General features: G+C 36.8%; 1 protein-coding gene across 1 annotated transcript in view; it reads left to right on the top strand.

Annotated features, from left to right (window-relative positions):
* Nucleotides 1-19455, top strand: part of LOC126967787 (uncharacterized) — a 44727-nt gene extending 25272 nt beyond the window's left edge. The window contains exons 2-5 of the mRNA XM_050812483.1: nucleotides 5112-5223; nucleotides 7632-7823; nucleotides 12509-12761; nucleotides 14111-19455. Coding sequence (XP_050668440.1) covers nucleotides 5132-5223; nucleotides 7632-7823; nucleotides 12509-12761; nucleotides 14111-14470 — 897 coding nt within the window. The 5' untranslated portion in view covers nucleotides 5112-5131 and the 3' untranslated portion in view covers nucleotides 14471-19455. The remainder of the gene's footprint in view (nucleotides 1-5111; nucleotides 5224-7631; nucleotides 7824-12508; nucleotides 12762-14110) is intronic.
* Nucleotides 19456-22081: the final 2626 nt, after the last annotated feature.

The following is a 22081-nucleotide window of genomic DNA, read 5'->3' as shown; positions in this document are numbered from 1 at the left end:
AAGCAGAAGACCGCAGTTCTAAACTAGTTCCGCATTGTCTAAACTATTCATAGTTTCTTATGTGGTTATTGCAACTGTAGTTAATAATTATCAACAATAAAATTAAGTGTTAAAAAAAATTAGAAAAAAGTCCTAAACCACAATTATATGAAAAAAGCGGATAAAAAGGAAAAAAAATCTATCTCCTAAACTACGCAAAATAGTAGAACATAGGGGTGATTCGGATACTCATCAACATAAGGCTTTCAAATTTTAGCTTTGGACGTCAACTTCTCGGCCACCCTGTACTTATATTAAAGCTTCTTTGACAAAGAAGGCTTCTGCGCAGGCCACCTAAAATTGTATAATACTATATTAAATAGGCTATGTTGTTATATGATTTAAAAGTTTATTTATGTTATTTGATTTAAAATTTTATATAAAGTTTTAAACAAAGTGCTAGATACACCCAATATCCTGAGCAAAATAACATTAAACATACCGAGATTAGGGGCAAGAAGCAAACACAATCTTTTCTATCTACCCACCGTAAGAACTAACGTTGGCAGCAACGCGCCACTATATCGTGTCTGTCATTCATTAAATAATATTTTGGAGACATCCGGGGCTGATCCATTTAGTAGTTTAGTAGTTGACTCATACACTGGAATTTTTGTGCAATATTTAAGTTTCAGAGTGTATTGTATATGCGTTGTTGGAACACCTTTAAATAAATAAATAAAGTATAGATGGGCTCGGAGTTTCTTATCAGTTCTTTTCCCCATGTCATAGCCCCTTTTCGAACTGATGCAGCATCATGACGTTTACCAAGTTGTTGTGACATGTTATGTTATTGTCACTCCCCATTCGGGCTTCCAAAAATACCGAGATCTCGGTATTGCGGGATCCCGCGCCAATTTCCAATCCCGCGAGATGCGGGATTACGGGCGCGGAATCAGCGGGAATCGCGGGACTGAAAAAAGCGTGCATGTGATGCAAAATAGGATAACCTGCGTGAAATAGTATTCTTAATAACTCAAGTTATTAACTGTTTCGTATTTTCGTGAAGTTTATTGATATATCCTTTTAAGGGTTTGTACGTGAATGAATCTTTCATACCGCCCACAAGTGTGGAAGTGGATTACCAAACCACCGGTTTAATTTAAAACTTGCGGAATAACCCCCAAAGCGTAACATTTTATTAATACATCGCCATTTATGATATCTTTTGAAACCATGTTTAGTTTTTATTAACAAATGAAATAGTCTACCCACTATGGTATTATGTCGACACTTGATATAAAAGCCTTGTTTGAAATCTGAATCCCAAACGTGTCTTAGTCGCGTTTACATTGCACGTCACCTCCTGCGCATTACATTTGAAGTGAAAACCAACAATACAAAATCTACCTATACTATCGGCCGTTTTCAATAACGTATCTCTACTTACGGATACATTGCTCTCACCGTTTAATAAGAAGATCCTGTATACACATAGTTATGTCCAATATAGTTATAGCAGAATTAGTCCATTGAAATGTTACAATTTAAGAACCGAATATTGCATTTTTTAGAGGAAGTAATTTTATTTTTGCGACATATGTGGGGTGTCCCCCCATATATATTTATTGGACATATATTTTTTGTAGGACACATAGTTTCCGAGATAACGCGAAAATGGTGTTTGCACCCCTTTTTCCAAGATGGCGGCCGGGGGACAAGTTCGGCAACCCCACAAACTTAGCGTTAAGCTTCTATTGACACATCTCCAAAAAAAAATTGCGTCCTCTAAAAAATTCAAAGCTCATGTAACATTTCAATGGACTAAATGCATTATGACGATAGGTTATTGAAATGTAAGTAAGCGCAAAAGGATAGATTTGTCTACCTTTAGTATGTTAAACTAAGGATAGATAGGTGATTGAAAACGGCCAAATAAATAGAGAGCCTTTTTTTCCTTCGGTTATACTGCGAAAACTACTGAACCGATCGGATTAATACTTATACTATAAGATACAGCGTGTTTCGGAGAAGGTAATATATGGTACGTTGATGAATACTGATCCGGAATCTATATACCTTTTTACATAGAAATAACTATATATTCCCAATACAAATAATACAGTTAATGACATTTCATTACATATCATCACAATTCATTATAAAAAACAAAGTTTCGCCGAGTCAGCATTTGTTATTAATACACTGATAGGGTTATTTTTCTTTCATGGAAAATAAGAATCCTGAGCGACATTACATTGTAATGGGCAAGGCGTATCAATTACCATCAGCTGAACGTTCTGCTCGTTTTGTCATACAAAAATCCCAATTTATATTGTCTTGTCATCAGCTGGCTGGGAAAACTGTAAGAGAACTCGTCAGCGTAGATTACGCAAGATGGCTCTCTCCAAGTTGCCTGGGTTTCTATTTTATCATCATTCGTCGTATTACAAGTTGTTATGAGTTTTCCAATTAGCTTGGTTTCGGACCAGTGACTTGTATTAACGAAACTAGATAAGCAGGATAGTAATTTATTGGGTAACACTTAAAAAATATATCATTTTAACACGAAAACGCGAACGTAACAACCGGTTGCATCGGTTTAATTGTATGTATTACGAAATGGGCAGTGATGCGTACATACATATCTACATAACGCACGGAACACATTTCTAGAATAATTATTTACGGCACATCGTAATTTAGGCAATAACCTCAACGGTTTTTGTTAGTGATGTGCAGATTACGCCTTGACTCGAGTCCGACTCGATTCCGGCTTTTTATTTGATTCGAGTACGCCTGTCTCGCTTCTGGTACTCGAGCCAGCAAAATCGACTTTGTACTCACTGACTCGATTCTATAATATCTCAAGTTCTTAAATAGCTTCTCAAAATATATTTGTAATAAAACGTATGTTTTTTTTTGTAATATTTATTAATATTTTCATTAAAAATGTTCGATGTATTATCGTTGTGTCATTATATAAAACTTACATTTTTTTTTATGAAAATAAGGAACGAGACGAGCAGGACGTTCAGCTGATAGTAACTAATACGCCCTGCCCATAACAATGCAGTGCCGCTCAGGATTCCTGAAAAACCCAAAAATTCTGAGCGGCACCACAATTGATTGAAACCTTGAGACATAAGATGTTAAGTCATTTGCCCAGTAATTTCACTAGCTACGGCGCCCTTCAGACCGAAACACGGTAATGCGTACACATTACTGCTTCACGGCAGAAATAGGCGCCGTTGTGGTACCCATAATCTAGCCGGCATCCTGTGCAAAGGAGCCTCCCACTGGTTGTTTTAACTCCACTTTAATTATTTTCCTTGTTGTTCTAAAACTCGAATACTGGAATATGGGTGAACCGCGGATTCGTGTCATGATTCGAATTCTGTATAAATCGAATCGAGTCGACTCGATCCACCAAAACAGCGACTCGGCACATCACTAGGTTTTGTTAGTGAAGTAGTTTTAGGCGGTGGAAATATTGAACGGGTACCATAAAAGCCCACTCATGCGATTCACGCGAGAACAGGTAGTCTGTATGCTTTTAGAAAAATTTCAGCTTTACAGTACACAAATAACAGTCTTAAAACTAAAACAAAAACTAAGTAGTAAGTCTCCAGTATCCAGTGTCCTGTTGTTTGTTTCCAGTGAACTTCTAAACTAATCAACGGATTTTAATGGGGATTACTTCATTGAGTGCAGTACGTCCAACTTTAGACATAGGATATTTTTATTTCGATTTGGGACCCTAATTATTTTTATTTTTAATATTTGTTTTGTATGGAAATAATATTTTCTATGAGGGAATTTATTCACGCACGGTCTGTGAAACAATTTCACTATAGTAACAGGGAGCATATTTTACGAAATCATTTTTGATGCTATGGAATATGAAAAAACAGAATTTTATTAATTATGTACAGAACAACGTCTGTTTAATAACAATAGAAACAGAGCCTATAGAACGATCTATCAATAATTTATTTTCGTTTTTGTAGATCCAAAATAGTGTCGATAGCGTATTACAGTCATGACGTGATGTTGTAAATATAAAATATCTGGATTTCCTTCACTATTGAAGTAAATTCAAAGATATCCACGTCTACAAGCGTGTAATACACTACGTGTACCTTACATAACAGTGTAGCACCAAAACAAGCTGATTAACGTGTAAATACATACCCCACACACACACTTACACTACTACAGGCCGATAGGCGGCCATTATGAGAATTATCATCGTCAGTGACAGATCAGTTTGCGTCTCAATAAAATATTTTAAAAATGACGTCGTGCGTTGTGAAAAAGTGTAAAAACGATACTATATAAGTATTTGTGGCCATATATGATTATATCCCCCGTAACCGCACACACACTAGCATAACGGTGCTTCACTTGCTAATATCACGGCGCGGAGTCCTTCTTTTTTTACTCGTCCGTGGCCAATAATAAAAACAAGCACAGTATATTTGGTACCATAGACACAATGTTTTTAACTTAGCTCATTTATACGTCTAGACTCTAGATACACTATGACAGATGTGAAAGCGTCGAAAAAAATTGTATTTAGAACTAACCTCTGTTTAGAACACTTAACACACACTAACACAAAGTGCATACAAATCGCGAGTGTAAGACGTACACTTGTCACGCACACTAAAGTATTATTCCTGGCCTGTTTTTATCGGTTGTCTAACAGCAAGAGACTCTATCTAGACGTATAAATTATGTAAGCTATGACTATTGGAAACTTTTTAGCGCCATTATTTGTATGAATAATTTGACAATGACAGCTCTAGGTCCTTTAATCACTTTGACAACACGAAAATAAATCAAATTGACAAAATATATCCTCTTAAATTAGAGAGTAGTATTCTTTGTCTTAAATTAAATAAATATCTAAAGTTTGTTCGATCAGACCTCAAAAACTTAACCAAATGATTTGAGTTTTCTTTAGTGTTAATTTCGCCAATATTTGTCTTTAAACAATTCGACACGTGTTTCGCCTCTACACGAGGCATCCTCAGGACGTGTTGTCTCGCCAGAATCTGGCACGAGACATGATTTGAGTCTCGTGCAAAACTCCTATTTATTTATACCAATTTTTTTTTTACTTTCAGCGAGCTAAAGCTTGGCGAAGATGGCTGCGACAAAGTTCTCGCATCCGTTTCTATATGGCTTGAAACCAATGCCTGAAGGGCATGAAGAAGAACTCCAAGAAGTAAGAGAGTGGTAAGTTTTAAAGACACTACCTATCAGATATTGTAGATACAATAAACAACTAGATTCACAATCTAGCTCAAAAATTGTCTGAAGCAAAACACCGCCTTCGCGTCCGTTAGGCAGAGTTTTCGTTCAGTTCTGTTTTGACCGCGCTTTGAATACAAGGCCACGCAATGACAAAGTGTTCAGTGAAAAATCGTCCAAATAATGGCATATTATCCAAACTTAAAAAGGAAGTGTCGTATTTCAAGTTAGTGTCCCTTTAAATTAACCAACTTGACATTTTTATTCATTTTGCTAAATAATTACATTTCAATAGCTAAAATATCGCACCGCAATTAATGATCCTCTTATGAACGTATTGACTTTGAACATTAATGCCACGAAATAAGTTGTTAATTTGAATGAATATTTTAATGTTCATAAATTAATGTAAACATGGCAGCTCAAACATTTTTGTAGACCCGTTAACGAATCACACATTACGCAGACACGGTAATATTTTATCTGCGTATAAAAACTTAATTATCTGAAAGCAGCACACTCCCGGGAGACTCTGCTTTTGCGCATGCATTTGAAATTTGTATCTGCAGATATATTTGTATATACAGATAATAATCTCACCATCTTTCGTTTTTTTTTTAATTTATTAACGGCTTTGAACACAAGTCCTTTAAGCCGACCATCTTTCTTTATATGTATGCCCGCAGATACTTTACGATAAAATATAAATTATCTGCTCTGCGTGATTCGCTTTAATAGACGATTGTTGTCTATAGTACGTCTTTGATTCTGCACTATATTATTGTACGGGAAAGAGACACACATATTAAAAGTTGATGGCTAACTTTTTACCTTACTACCGGCTAGTACTCTCTCCAGTAGCATGTTGCAGCGATAATAGCTATCATAAATAATACTAATATAATACGACATTACCTTCAGTAAAATGCGTTACCGTTCCTAAAGGAAGGTGGACTTCCTTTAGGAACGGTAACGCTCCTGCGACTCCTCTAGCGTGGCAGGAGAGTATGGGCGGCGGTGATCGCTTAACATCAGGTGACCCGTACGCTGGCTTGTCCTCCTCACCATAAATAAGTAAAGTAAATTCGGCAGTAGGAATTAGGTGAAACAGCTCTTCGAAGCACACCTCCGCTGTCACTGGCTTGAAAGTCAGAAACACTTGGCCGGTGCGCTCCTACACTCGCCATAACCCAGATACAAAACTATAAAAAGCCATAAAAGGCGTTCAAAATTTATTCCTTTAGAATTTTTTTGATGTCATTTGTAATATACTAGATACTACTACCGCTTCGGAAACAAATGGCGCTCTGAGAGCGGAGAAGCGGCGCAAGAAACTCTCTCAGCATTCTATTTTTTTTGCACTCCGTTTAATAAAATATACAATATTGTACTTTCATTGCTATTGCTATAAAATAATCATTATCTAGTCTGTCGGATCACCTAGATATTCAGTTGATATTCAGCTGTGGAGTAGTAAGATTTACGACAAAGCCATTTTTTAATAAAACTTTTAAATTTATTTATAGATAATGCCTGAACAGTGGCTGGGACTTTATATTATAAAAGTGTATACATTTACCCTTAAAGCTATTATGTATCTTATGAAGCCTACTAGAACTATCTGTCTGTTTGTTTGCGTCGAGTTATGTCGGAAACGGCTGGACCAATTTTTGCTGCCCTTTTAATGCAGTGCCTCTTGATTTAACTTGTCACTCGTAACGATTTTCGCTAACTGTGAGATATAAATTAAGTCTCATTGGTCAAGTAATTTGAAACGCACAATAATGCTGTCTCATTTTTCACCTTGGTGGCATCGTGTTTGTTTTTATGAAAATAAGGGACGACACGAGCAGGACATTCAGCTGATGGTAATTGATGCGCCCTGTCCATTACAATGCACCATCGCTCAGGATTCTTGAAAAACCCACAAATTCTGAGCGGCATTACAATTGCGCTCACCTTGAGACGTAAGATGTTAAGTCTCATTTGCCCAGTAATTTCATTAGCTACGGCGCCCTTCAGACCGAAACACAGGCAGAAATGGGCGCCGTTGTGGTACCCATAATCTAACCGGCATCCTGTGCTAAGAAACTCCAACTTGTAAACTACCAGTAGTAGGTATAATAGACCATTCATAAGTTATACAAATGATTTAAGTCCTCTTTAGTGTTCACGAGGCATCCTCAGGACTTGTTGTCTCGCCAAAATCTATCAGTAGAAGAGGCGAAACACGTGTCGAATTGTTTTAAAGACAAATATTGGCGGAATTAACACTAAAGAGGACTTAAATCATTTGTATAATTATGGATTTCCGCAAAGTAACGCCTAATTCAATAATTATTTCATTCATGAGTTAATATTTATCAAGTGTAAAAACAACAAAATTGTTTCAGGATGAAAAGCCAACCCCATCTCCCGCACATTTCCGACGAGTTCATTATCCTGTTTCTCCATTCCAACTATTACAAAGTGAAAGAGACCCAGGAAACTATTGAGTTCTACTTTACCCTCAGAGCAAGCTCGCCAGATCTCTTCACGAACCGGGATCCCATGGTACCGAAGAATAAGGCTATCTTGGATTTGGCGTAAGAAAAATAAACTTTAACAACCTTAATCTAAAATGGACATTTCATCGGGTGTCTTGGTGATGTTCTTGATGAAATACTGGATTTGACTGGACTGTGACAGCTATGAAAACGTCGAAAAAAATTGAGATTGACAATTAACCTCTATCTGAGCAATGCACGCACACTAACACAAAGTTATATACAAATCGCGAGAGTAAGACGTAGTTTGTCACGCACACTAATGTAACCTATCCTGTTTTCATCGGTTGTCTAACAGCAAGAGACTCTATCTTGACGTATATCTAAGTATTTACCATTAAACAGTTGCTTCAATAACAGCTTTAAGTCATGAATGCCGGTACCCAGGAAGGTACCGGCTCCTGTAGAGCTGGAGAATCCCTCCCCGAGCATTCGCGCTCGGGCTGCCCCTCGTATTCTGGGGAGGGCACAGTACCGCGCATGACCAAGGACAAACGAGGTAGTAACACCACGGCACCCTGCTCCACGCTTAATGTGACTTTTGTAACATCAGGGGAATTTACTCCAACTTAAACGCCGTCCACCACCACCTTGAGACGGCGCAGCCGCCCTTGTGTTTCCTTACTCAGATAGATATCTCGACCTAGCGATACGTCATATTTATCGTACCCCGGGTACAAAATCGAGCACAATTTTATGCCACATGCCGGGGTATGTGTGTTCGTTAGGGAGGATATCTGCTGTCGCCGTCTCGGAAATTTTGAGGGTAGGGACCTGTCTACTCTCTGGGCCCGCGTAGATTTAGTGGACCGCGTCCGCATCTATGCGCAAGTTCTGGTCGTTGTCGAAAGCTGCTCTCGGTAACTTCAACCAGCCGTCCATGCCGCCGTTGCAGATGAGGAATGAGACCCTGGCCCATACGGCAAAAGAGAAAGGCGATCTCCTGTGCGCTCTTTTCGCCTCCAACTCGACTCTTGACAACGGAAAAACACCGCCATCCCGCGGTGTCAGAGCTCTATGCCTGAAGTACAGTTCAGACAGAAAACTGTTAGGCGAGCTCTGTTTTCTTTGGACGTCAGGAAGTCGAGCGGGCTGGATGGCATTTCTCCAATCGTGCTTAGAACGTGTGCCCCTGAGTTGACGCCGGTGCTAACGCGTTTATTCCGGCACTCTTATTCCAAAGGCGTAGTCCCTGACTCATGGATGTCAGCCCTTGTCCATCTGATCCAAAAATAAAGGAGACACTTCGGATCCGGCAAACTACAGGCCTATTGCTATAACCTCCCTGCTCTCCAAAATCATGGAGAGCATAATTAGCCGCCAACTTTTCGTATACGTAGAGGGTCACCAGTTGATCAACGACCGACAATACGGCTTTCGCCATGGTCGGTCGGCAGGTAATTTTCTGGTATACATAGATGGGCGGCGGCTATTGAAAGCAAGGGGGAAGGCCTGGCAGTTAGCCTGGATATAGCGAAGGCCTTTTATTGTGTATGGCACAAGGTGCTCCTCTCAAAACTTCCATCATTTGGGCTTCCTGAGAGCTTATGCAAGTGGACCTCCAGCTTCCTCACTGGGCGCAGCATACAAGTCGTTGTCGACGGTTTTTGCTCGAATCCCAAGCCCGTGAACGCTGGAGTGCCCCAAGGACTTTGTGCTATCTCCCACGCTGTTTGTTCTGCATATCAATGATATGTTGGACACATCCAACATACATTGCTATGCAGACGACAGCACTGGTGATGCCATATACACGGGCCATGCAGGTCTCTCTCGGGAAAACGTCGACCAGTGCCGGGAGAAACTTGTGTTTTCTATCGAGTCCTCTCTCGAGAAGGTCGGGGAATGGGGTAAATTGAACCTTGTCCAATTTAAGCCCCAGAAGACTCAAGTTTGGCGTTGCGTAGAGACGTCGCTTTATTGTATGTCTTCTACCGCATTTATCACGGGGACTGTTCCGAAGAGCTGTTCAACCTGATTCCTGCCGCCGAATTCCACCTTCGCACGACACGCCACAAATTAGGATATCATCCCCACCATCTGGATGTGTGGCGGTCCTCCACAGTGCGGTTTTCAAGGAGCTTTCTTCCACGTGCTACAAAGCTGTGGAATGAGCTTCCTTGTGCGGTGTTTCCGGGACGATACGACATGGGTACCTTCAAAAAAAGCGCGTACACCTTCCTTAAAGACCGGCAACGCTCTTGTGATACCTCTGGTGTTGCAAGAGAATGTGGGCGGCGGTGATCACTTAACACCAGGTGACTCGTACGCTCGTTTGTCCTCCTATTCCATAAAAAAAAATGAATAGTGTGATATCACATTCTCTTTGGCAACTACCGTCATTCTCGACCATGGGGACTAGTCATTCTTTTGGACTTCTTTCAGGTTCACTTTTTTATCGTAGTATTGATACTTCGCACGTCTGTTTTTAAAGATAAAGAAATGGTAATTAAAAATACATGAATAGTGCTAGACGGTAGTTGCCAAAAAGAATGTGATACCTATCACATTCCCGTCATTCTCGGAATATGTTTGGATTAGTCATTCTTTTTTTTAATTTATTACATGACTGATGATTAGTCATTCTTTCGGACTTTTTTCAGGATGACTTCTTTATATGAGATTTTTTTTTATATTTAACAGCTACTTTAAATGTATTTGGTAGTAGTAGTTTCACATGAATCAATGCAACACCGTTTCTGACTCCGGTTCCAGCCTTTGCATAGTCAATAGCAACTGAAGATGCATCGTGTAGAGGCAAAACACGCGACGAAGTGATTTTATAAAACTTATCAGAATTAACAATAAAGATCATAAATTTACAACATTTTATGTAAATATAAACGCATTTGCAATTACTGTGGACATTTCAATCTTAATATATATATTCCGATTCAAATATTTTTATTCAAAATAGGATTAAAAAACGCTTATTGAATGTCAAAAACTACCACCCATTCAAAAGAGACTGCTTCAGACCTGAGAAGAATGGGCGCAAGAAACTCAGCGGGCTTTTTTTTTAATATAAAATATGGATTACAATGTGATATCGTACAATAAACATTTATAATTATAGAGCCTGAGGATGTTCGCTTTATTCCCAGTTCGTGGTGTCATTAAGAAAATCGTTTATGCTATAATTCAAACCTAAAATTAAAACCTTTCCCACACAAACGTTTTGTAACAAAAAAAATCAATCCAGTGCCCTGATGTTTGTTCAAAGTGAACTCTTTAGGAGTTGAGAGTTCCAATGAACGTATTTTAAAGGGAATTACTGCATGGAGTGCAGTTTAGTCCAACTTGAGAGATAGGATAGGTTTTATATCGGTTTGGGACCCATAACTTTTTCCAATATTTGTTTTATATCAACATATTTTCTATGAGAGAAATTATTGACGCATGGTTTGACAGTTCTGTTGAGAAACAATTTGATTATAACAACTAGGAGCATTTTTTACGAAATAATTCTTGATGTTATAACATAATATTATTGACAAATTCATAAGAAAAGGATTTTATTTATTATGTACAGAACAACGTCTGTCGGGTCAGCTAGTAAATCCATAAATTCTTTATTTTTCAATCAGTTATGGTTATATTTGTCTGGTCTCAAGTCAGTCATTCATTATTGATTTAAATATAAAACTATCTTTACATTTCGTTACAATGTTGATTGTATGCTAATTATCCAGCTCCTTGACACATTATGAAAAGGTTAAGTGAGTTAAAAATACGGTAATTAATTTAATTCTGGTCTGCCTGTTGGTTATTGTTAATTAATTCTGTTTAAAAATTCACATTGACCAGTACCAACTCACCAACTATTTAAATTTTCGTTTACGTGGGCTTGGCGTTTTGTTAGATTAGTGACAAGCATTTTGACATTTGAGAAGCCTCCTTTTCTTTTGCACTCCTTTTGCGCGCGGGATAGAACTTATTTATGTGGTTTGTTCTTATTAATGAAATACTACCAAAGAGGATGTAAATACTTCAGAATAAGAGACGGGACTGCCTGTATGAAACGTGCAGTGATTTGACATAAGTTTGAAATAGTAATTACAATACTATGGCGATGAGGTGTAATCCGGCTAAGTTTGAAAGCAAACAGTTGCTTAAAACGTAGTGGATTTTGGCTATCACCGTTTATTACAAGATTATAGCCGTCATCTGACAATCTATCAATGCCTGCACGTTTCATACAATCGAGTGAATCGTGAATTTTTCTTAGTGAGTTTCGCTAGGCTGAATTCTAGAGTAAAATATATGCAGAATATGCCGCAAATACAAATACAGTGAATGTGGAATGGTAATTTATACGGGATTAGCTTCCCAAAAATCTCCGAATTTTCAGTTATAACAACCTTCTTTTTTTAATGGAATTAATAGAATTATTAGGTACTTTTCTAAAACTTAAACGGAACAATTTTTCAATTTAACATGTAAATTTTGAATAAACAAAAGAAAATCAGGAAAATAAATGCCCATTTGCAGCTTAGCCACATGATCAACACAAATATTGTAGGATTGGTTGTAGCGTTTACAATCCTAGTCAGTCCGCGCCTTAAAAAGAGTTATTTTCACTTCACTTCTGCGCGAATGATTCGCGCGTTGCTCGACAGAAGCCGCGAATATATCGCGTGCTATCATATTCGCTCGAACCGACAGCGCCCTGCGTTCTCTCTCCATATAGACTGTAAAGTAATGCAGAAATGAACTAATTTCAGACACATGGTAGCATTACCGAACCTGACTCCAGAAGGATACCACATTCTGCTTTACCGTCTGGCAGACACAGACTACAGCAAACTGTGCTTCGCGGACGCCGTCAGAGTTTTCTGCATGTTCAATGATATTAAACTGTCTGAAGATAGACTCTCCGAAGGTTATGTCGTTATATTCGATATGAAAGGATGCAGTCTTGGACATCTGACCAGAGTCACGTATCCAGCTTTGAGAACTTTTATGCAATACATTCAGGTGAGTTTTATTGGCATTTTTCAAGATGGCTTCTCATTTTTCTAGATTTGCATTCGACATACGAATTTTTGTGAATTTAAAATTTCAGTCTGTCCGACTTCAGAAATCAACGTCTTAAAGATGTAAATTAATCTGAAAATATTAAAAGCAAGAAAATTAATAGCGTGTGTTCTTACTTTTGTGGTGATTGCACCCACATTAAGTTGGCAACCCAGTATTGTTTGGAGTGCCAACTGATCACATAAGAGAGAGAGAGATAGATGTAGACGACAGACAATATTTAATAATTAATCTGCTGCTAATTATTATAGTAAAAACTATAGTTTTCCAGCATGATCATACCATGTATACACGGGCCCTCTCTCGGGGAGACTAATGCCGGAAGCAACTTGTGATCTGAACCAGATTCGAATGAGCGCCATCTATAAGATTTGATTTATACTATCTAAAATATACTTAGCGTATTGCCTGTTCTAGCTCACAGATGGCATAAATGAGGAACAAACTGTTGATTTAAAATATACCCTATTTTTTAATAGTTTTTCTTATTATAAGAATTAACCCATAATTTTTAATATGCAATTATTGTTACCAATGTTATCTAATATTGAAATCTTACAATAATTTGCCACTGCCAAGAGCTTGTTGAAAGGCAATTTGATGTTATATTATTAGATAAAAGCAGAAAAATGATATTTACAAAGTGTTCAGCTGTACGTTAATAGTGTCTAGTATGTAGTATTTTTTTACCAAACCTGTAACGGAAATTAAGTTTTTTTACATTTCCCGAAACGAAAAGGGCACTTTTGGCCCTCTGAATCATAATAGGGTAAAAAATCTTTACATACGCAACACGGGATGGGAAAGTGCCGAGCCTAAGGCAAGTGTGCAAGCACTGGCCTACTCATCATCATCATCAGCTGGAAGACGTCCACTGTTGGACAAAGGCCTCCTCCAAAGATTTCCACGACGATTAGTCCTGCGGTGCCCTCATCCAAAGTATTCCGGCGATCATGACCAGATCGTCGGTCCATCTTCTGGGGGCCTATGAACACTGCGTCTTCAGATACGTGGTCACTATTCGAGGACTTTTCTGCCCCAATGGCCATCTGTCCGTCGAACTATGTGCCCTGCCGACTGCCACTTCAGTTTCGCAATCATTTGGGTTATGTCGATGGCTCTGGTTCTCCACGGATCTCCTCATTCAATCTCGCAGGGAAACTCAGCCTACTGGCCTACTACCCTCCCTAATTGAAGAATATACTATTATGGATCCTACAGTAAAAAATTAAACTTAGGACTTTATGCACTTATCACCTTATAGAATTAACAATTCGCTTGATTTTCAGAGCGCGCATCCTTGCCGTCTGAAGAAGATCCATGTTGTTCACACGGTCTCCTTTATCAACCAAGTTATGTGTCTAGTCAAGCCCTTAATTCACTCTAACCTCTTGAATCTGCTCAACTTCTCTTCAGACGGCCCCGCGTCTGTAGTTGACGTACAATACCTGCCCGAAGACTACGGTGGTCCTTTACCAATGGTGAAGAAACTACACGATGAGCAACGACGGAATATGGAGGAGAATTATAGAGATTGGCTGGTCGAGTCTGAGATCTTTAAAGCTGATGAAAAGAAGAGAATAAAGAAGCCTAGTAGAGGCATCTTTGCTACGTTAACTGGTAGCTTTAAAGGCCTGGATATTGATTGAGATTGATGAAATGTATGCACAGATAAATTAAGCTTCATATCAAACACGATTCTATTCTTAGATTAAGGATTGCTGTTCGCTGCACTGCAACTAGATACCGCACTTCCTAAGAACATTAGCTTTTTTTATTGCGGCAACTTTATATTATAGTGTGTATTGTCTATTTGTAAAGATACTTATGTGCGTAGTATTTTGACACTCATTAGCATCTTTTAAATTTTGTATTATACGCTTCGTGCTATTTTACTGATGATATAATATGATCCCAGTGTCGTTCTTATTTCTTGTAGTATTATTTTTACAAAGTTTTACTACGCAAACCCAATTTTAGTTTCAATTATTTAGCAAATTTTAACTGAACATGTGGCAAGTGAACGTCACACATTTTTCGAGACTGGCTTGAGTACGCCCACTTCGACGTAGAAAAAGTTGCCGCACTTTGCGACTACGCCTGCGGGATCTGCGGTAACCAATCCTTAATCTAAGGTTCTATCAATATTTCTAGTATAGTTTTTCAAATGTCACTAATTCAACCAATTGTTATAGATCTCTATCTATTTCTGTATTATTTTTATACCAATGTTTATTTGTGCAATATAAATGAAACGCGCGCTACGATTATTCCACATGAATTAGCTCATTATTATTATTTCATATTACATACATATAGATTAAGCACTTAAAGATTTTGTACTCTAAATTGTAAACTCTGTACTATAGAAAGATTAAGTAATGTTATACTTAACGCAGGAAATATAATATGGTTCTCGGTAAAATTTTAAGGTTTAATACGAAGTTGTTTGTATGTAGATATGTAAAACCATTGTGTGTGCCTTTGTGTTACAATTTTTTATGTTTTATGTCATAGATAAACTTTGTTCGCCTAGAGAGGATAAAATAGCGTATAAAAATACTTAATAAATTCATTCCAAAAAGCATATTGTCGATAGATAACGCGGTCCTTGCGTTTGCCTTTTGGTTGCCTCGTACCATAAAACTCAGCACGTACGACCGTAAACGACGCCCGTCATAGAGATTGCGATAATTATGCGATAATTCTATTCTATTTACTATTTCGTGATTTTTAACCGACTTCAAAAAAGGAGGACGTTCTCAATTGGTCTGTTATGTTCTTTTTTTTATGTTTGTTACCTTTTACTTTCGACTGGGTGAACCGATTTTGATAATTCTTTTTTTTAAAGCTGGTGCTTCCCATTTTGTCCAGATCTGACAATGGTATCCATGAGAAAACCATAAAAGTCTTAAATTTGCTATTCGTATGTGGATGATAAATTTACGAATAACTCAATATCGCGCCAACCGATTTCAATGATTCTTGTTTTATTGGAAAGGATATAACTTCAAAGGAAGTTTGGTGAGAGTTTGTTTGGGTTCTGATTATGGAATCCATGACAATATTATATCTATTGCTCTGGAATAGTGTTTTTGAAGATATAACGTATATTTGTAACAATTAATGAAAATAATCTTAAATACTCTTTATTATAATCGACCTATTTAATGTTGAGATTTCAATTTCAATTAATAGAATAGATATTATTGTTTCTCGTTTGTACTTTTTTTTCCTTGCAGAGCTGAGGTTTTTTATCAATAATATATATTATTATACAGTCATGAACAACTTCAAGTTTTATTACAATATCTATGTAAGTTACAATAGTTGGCAGATCGGAAGACTGTCGTTGCCAAATTGCTCTTATGTAGGTTAAACTGTCTGCGAATATAAGTATGTATTAGGCTCATGTATTTCGTATCCAGAATCTTATCAATACTTGATTATAACCAAAATTATATCCGAAGACTACGGACTAGTAAAAAAAGAAGAACTCCGCGCCGTGATATTAGCAAGTGAAGCCTTGTGAAACCTTTATGCTAGTGTGTGTTACGGGGGCTGCCAGCTACATAATTTTTTCTCCCTTAAATAATCATATATCCAAAAAGATTTTTATAGAATTGTTTTTACACTTTTTCACAACGCACGACGGCATTTTTAAATTATTTTAATGCGACGCAAACTGATCTGTCACAGACGATGGCAAATCTCATACTGGCGGTCGATCGGCTTGTATTAGTGTAAGTGTGTGCGTGGGGCTTGGTATTTACACGTTTACCGGTTTGTCTTGGTGCTTTACTGTTATGTAAGGTGACACGGCGTCTTTCTTTTTTTACTCGTCCGTGCCGAAGATATACTGAATGAGGTTTTCGTTCAACTAAATTAACGAAATGATTGTATACTGAAATGAAATGAATGGTAGTAGCAGCTATAAACCATCTTGAAGGACTGCAGCTCAATAAATGATCACGGACGATCGTGTGGATGCTTACACGATGATCAATGATCAACTTGCCGATGACAGGCGATTATACAAGTAACTCTCATCGCCGATAGTGGAGAAGAGGCTTAAGAACACAATGATTCGGAATGACCAGACCAGTTAAAACAAAAACCTAGTCTCGCCATTAATACTGAAACAAAGGAAAAAATTCTATTGCAAATAACATTTACAGCTTTTATCGTGTGTTAGTTGAATACATAAATAAAAACAAATTAAAATATGAAAAGCTTATTTGAAGTGGTCTCCATTGGTTGCAATATAGTCCTTTAAACGTTGAGGCCAGTTATCAGTAGAAGCACGAACTCTTTCCATGGGAAAATTATTCACTGCCAATCGTACGGTTTGTTTTAGGGACTCCAAATTATTACGGCGTTTAGAGTAAGCCGTACTCTCTAAAACTAGCCAAAAATCATAAACCAATTCTTTTAATTCAATTATTTCTCCAATATTTTACAATGTATTGGCTCAAAATGAGAAAACCCGATGAACAATCATATAAAAACGACAGATTCCAAATTCAAATATAATATTTTGTTTATTTTTAATTGTAACAGTATTTATGGCCAGACTAGTATATTGAGGAAACACCTCGTATAATATACCTACATAATGTCTGTTTTATAATTACAGTTTGAAACAAAAGCATTATATTTTCAATTATGTAGATACTTTTTATAACAACCTACCGAAGTGTGTTTGTATCTCACTTAGTTCATGATATAATAAAACATAATTATCAACTCATATTATTAAAAAAATTAAAGATTGTAATTGTAAAGGTCGTTTTGTGAGACTAGAAATGAAATGAAATGAAATGAAATTTTATTTGCAGGAAACATTGTACTTAAGGTGTTAACAATATAATGGATAATCCAATATGTTTCGTCAGTTGACATGCAAAATATGTTACAAAATTGTCTAAACACTAATCGCACTGTTATATTGAAACATGTCGGATTTCACAATGATATCAATAATATTTATAAAATGAAATTTTAAGATATTATAATATGAGACGTAAATAACTTAATAATTCATTTAGTACCTATGTATAATATTAACAAATTCAATGTCATAAAAGTATTTTAATTTACATATATTATTATCAAATAGACTAATTCATTTTGTATTGAATAATTCATTTAAGCTATAGAAGCACTTATTTGTTAACCACTGATGCAGTCTTCTTTTAAAAACTTTGAACGGTAAATCTTTCAATTCATTGGGCAATTTATTATATATTTTCACAGACATGCTGAAACAATTTCTACTAAAAGATGCAGTTCTACAGAAGGGCATTATGAGTTTATTTGGATACCTTGTGTTTAAAACCTTCTGGCTTTTGGCTAGCACACTATATCCTATTTATTCCAAACATATAACAGCAAATATTATTGTGTTTGAAATTGGAAGTATTTGCGTTGAACATGGAAAGCCTTAAATAGCTTTATTATACAAAATGGCATAATAATATTATCATTTTCGAGATTGCTTATATTCTCCCGATATTCTTGTTGATTCTGTTTTGTGGCTATAAACATAAGCAGCTTTAGATAAAATGTTACCGATGAATAATAATTCATAGATATTTTTTTTTATAATATTGTGACCTTAAATTTAGTATTTTCGCGTAATAGACAAACACTCTCCTTATTACGACGAGACTAAATTTAAAATGTTCACGTGCAGTTATAGTTTTACAGATGTGTTGGTGAGTTGGTGAAGTGGTAGTATTTTGCTTTTGGTGAATCCCTATGACAAATATTGATAAACGGCGTCATATTCACGTACACATTATTTATTTTCTAACACATTTTTTTATTATTATTATAATATGTTCTACGAAAATAGGCACCACAAAATCAGTATAGAAGAGTCAATATTTCACCTGTGAAATGTTTCTTTTTTTGATTGTTGCTATAGATAACAACACAGTCTAACACAGAACAATACCATTATATTTTTTTATTAAATTAAAATCCAATCAATTTGACAGGAGACTAATGAACACTAAATGGTTTGAAAACGGTTTCATGGTCTTCTTCTATTCCGTCTCTTTCTAGTTTTTTGTTGCCTAGTTTTTTATGTAAGGACTATCTCACTTTCACACAGGGTTCGTCTATTACGGTAGTATAATAAGTTTATGATTGTATATCGAATAAATCGATTTAAAATAGTATATTTCATTTTAATACCCGCGTGATAAGCGGCCATCTTAGTGTCAATGTCAAGTTCAGGCAGACATTTCAAAAGCGACCATTCAAAAGTTTGAAAACTGACGTCACGTGACAGGTTCCGTCACTGTGCCAACGCGCGGGGGTTATAGAAATATACTGAAAGGTGTTACTATATTATAATATGCATGATAAGTCTAAGGCATTGTAATTTATGTTTGTGTTTTGTTTCGGGCTGATGGCTTCATTGCCAAAGCCCTAAATAAAATAAAAATAATAATCTTTACTGTAAACAAGAGTTATTTTTTGATGTTTTTATATTTGGGAATATTGGACATTTTTGTAAAATAGGTATGTTTGATATATTATTCAATATTTGTACAGTGTGTAGCAAATACCAAATTATATATTTTTTTCTATTTTGTAAATAATAAAATAAATGTACTCTTTATTTTGTTGATCTTCATTTGAATATATTTAAATCCAAGTAGAATATTTTAATGCAGTTTTGTGTTTTACAAATTTGAAGTAATTAGTTCCCAAACCCATGTTTCAAAGTCTTTCGGCAAAGGCTACTTTTCCTCTCGTTTTAGATACAACTTATACTACAAGTCAGTGTGGAATAAACATGTATTTAAACAATTTGTTATTAATGTTATTTTAACTATTCGTTCACACGGACGAGTAAAATAAGAAGGACTCCGTGTCATCTTACATAACAGTGAGGCATAAAAACAAGCCGGTAAACGTGTAAACACACAGCCCCTCGCATACACTTACACTAATACAAGCCGAGCGGCCGCCATTATGAGATTAGCCATCGTCTGTGACAGATAAGTTTGCGTGGCAATAAATATTTAAAAAATGCCGTCGTGCGTTGTGTAATAGTGTAAAAACAACACTATAAAAGTATTTGTGGATATATGATCATTTAAGGGAGAAAATTTTTTATTTCTGGTATACCCCGTAACCGCACACACACTAGCATAAAAGTGCTTCACTTGCTAATATCACGGCGCGGAGTCCCTTCTTATTTTACTAGTCCGTGTTCGTTCATAAATTTTGTTTTCAAATTTAATTTATGTAATTAATCCCAGAAGTGAAGGTTATCACTTTAAAAAAAGTAACAAATTGCTTAGATTTAAAAGAGCGACATCTTAAGTCTATTTCCTAATATGTAAATATTGGGATTGAGCAGGTTAGTAACTGTAAAGTAGATCCTGTAGATGAAGACGCAACCAGAGGGTTGAACGAGACATTTCAAGATTTATTCATGATACATCATGCGAACGGTTCAATGGTGAAGTCGGGTTTAGTCTAAGTCCATGCAATAATTGTTACGTAAAAAGCACACCTAAGAAGTCCGCTACTCAGAAAGCGAACGACCGCTTTACGACCCTTTCAATTGTAATTAACTGTATATTGTATGGACCAATATAGAACAACATTATAAATTTATTACTAACAATCTCACTCAAGTCTTATGAGAAAGAGAGAATATAGAATAGGGCTATGCTCGGAACTTCCTTGCGAGATCGTCTAAGAAATACGAGATCTGTAAGAGAACCAAAGTCACTGATATAGCCCGGATGATTGCGAAGCTGAAGTTGCAGTGGCTTGCCCACTGCAACTTCAGCTTCAGCACATAGGTAGAAGATATTTTTTTATTATGGAAAAAGGAGGACAAACGAGCGTACGGGTCACCTGGTGTTAAATGATCACCGCCGCCTTTATGGAAGGTGTATGCGCTTTTTTTGAAGATAACACGGAAACACCGCACAAGGAAGCTGATTCCACAGCTTTGTAGTACATGGGAGGAAGCTCCTTGAAAAGCGCACAGTGGAGGACCGCCACACATCCAGATTTTGGGGATGATATTTCCACGTTGGATAGCTAGGCCGAAATAGCTGCCAGCGCTTGGGATACCAGTAGCCTTATTGAGGCCCGAAGATAGTATTTTGAACATTCTCCGCGCCTCTGGGCCCCATAAACATAATATTGACATGAGAGTAGGTCAGGGATTGGAATATAACTAGTCTTTATTTGCATTCATTTTTCTTCACATGACGGTCTGTCGCTGTTCCTCTTGTCGGCGGCGGTACCTTCAACGCGTCACACCGCACAGAACATTAAGTCTTTTCTATCTTCTTCTTCCTGCATCAATTTCCACTTCCACTTTAAATTTCAATTGTACTAAAAATTTATTTTAACTATTTTTATCCGGCTTACACATTTTCCGTCTTTTTTTTTCTCTGTTCGATTTGATCCTGAACTTACTAGAAATTTCCATTATTTCACAAAACCCAAAAATTCCATACACTGGTAGGTGTATCAACCCGGGTGTACAGCGTCTGAAGTAAACACTTTTCCGCTGAGCTACGAGTATCGCTGACGAAGCTGTCGAAATTATCAATGACTTGAAGTTTGACAATTCTCGTCAAGTACGTCGAAGCGTTGCTACGCGACAATATTATGTTTATTAATTATATTTGTGTAAATTTTCAATTTATTCTAATTTGATATAAATTCACTATGTTTAATACTCATTCATCTTAGTTTTGAGATCCAACAAGTAAATATCGAAAATAATTTCATCGTCTTAAAATAATATTTGCCTGACAACTGCGCATTCATGTCATTCCATCGAGCGAAATTGAAAACAAATGCTGTAATCATTCATTTACGTTCATATATTCGTAAAATTGATGATTTGTTATTACAAATTACTCGTGATATCCTACGTCTATCATGGATGATGAGTACAGCACAATGGGCCTTGGCCTGTTTAAGAACGAAGCTCCCGTTGGTTCTACTCGGCGCTAACAGCTGTCATCTCGTACCTAAGGATTAGAGGCATTTCTCAGCGTAATGCAGCTCACATTGTTTGCGCCTGCAGTAGTTCGATCAGCCACCAGGGTTGTCTTCTAAGAATCTATGTATTGCTCTGCTTTTAGCATTAATTCAACAAATCCCGACTAAAGTATCCTCTTAAGCCGTATGGACTTCAGGTCAATTCGTTGTATCGTTTTCTCCACCAGCGAATTTTCTGTATGGGGACAGAAATTCTATTAAGAATTTTT

This window comes from Leptidea sinapis, chromosome 13 (genome assembly GCF_905404315.1).
Source record: "Leptidea sinapis chromosome 13, ilLepSina1.1, whole genome shotgun sequence".
Taxonomy (NCBI): Eukaryota; Metazoa; Arthropoda; class Insecta; order Lepidoptera; family Pieridae; genus Leptidea; species Leptidea sinapis.
Note: the sequence above shows the minus strand (reverse complement) of the source record. Positions and strands in the feature narration are given on the sequence as shown.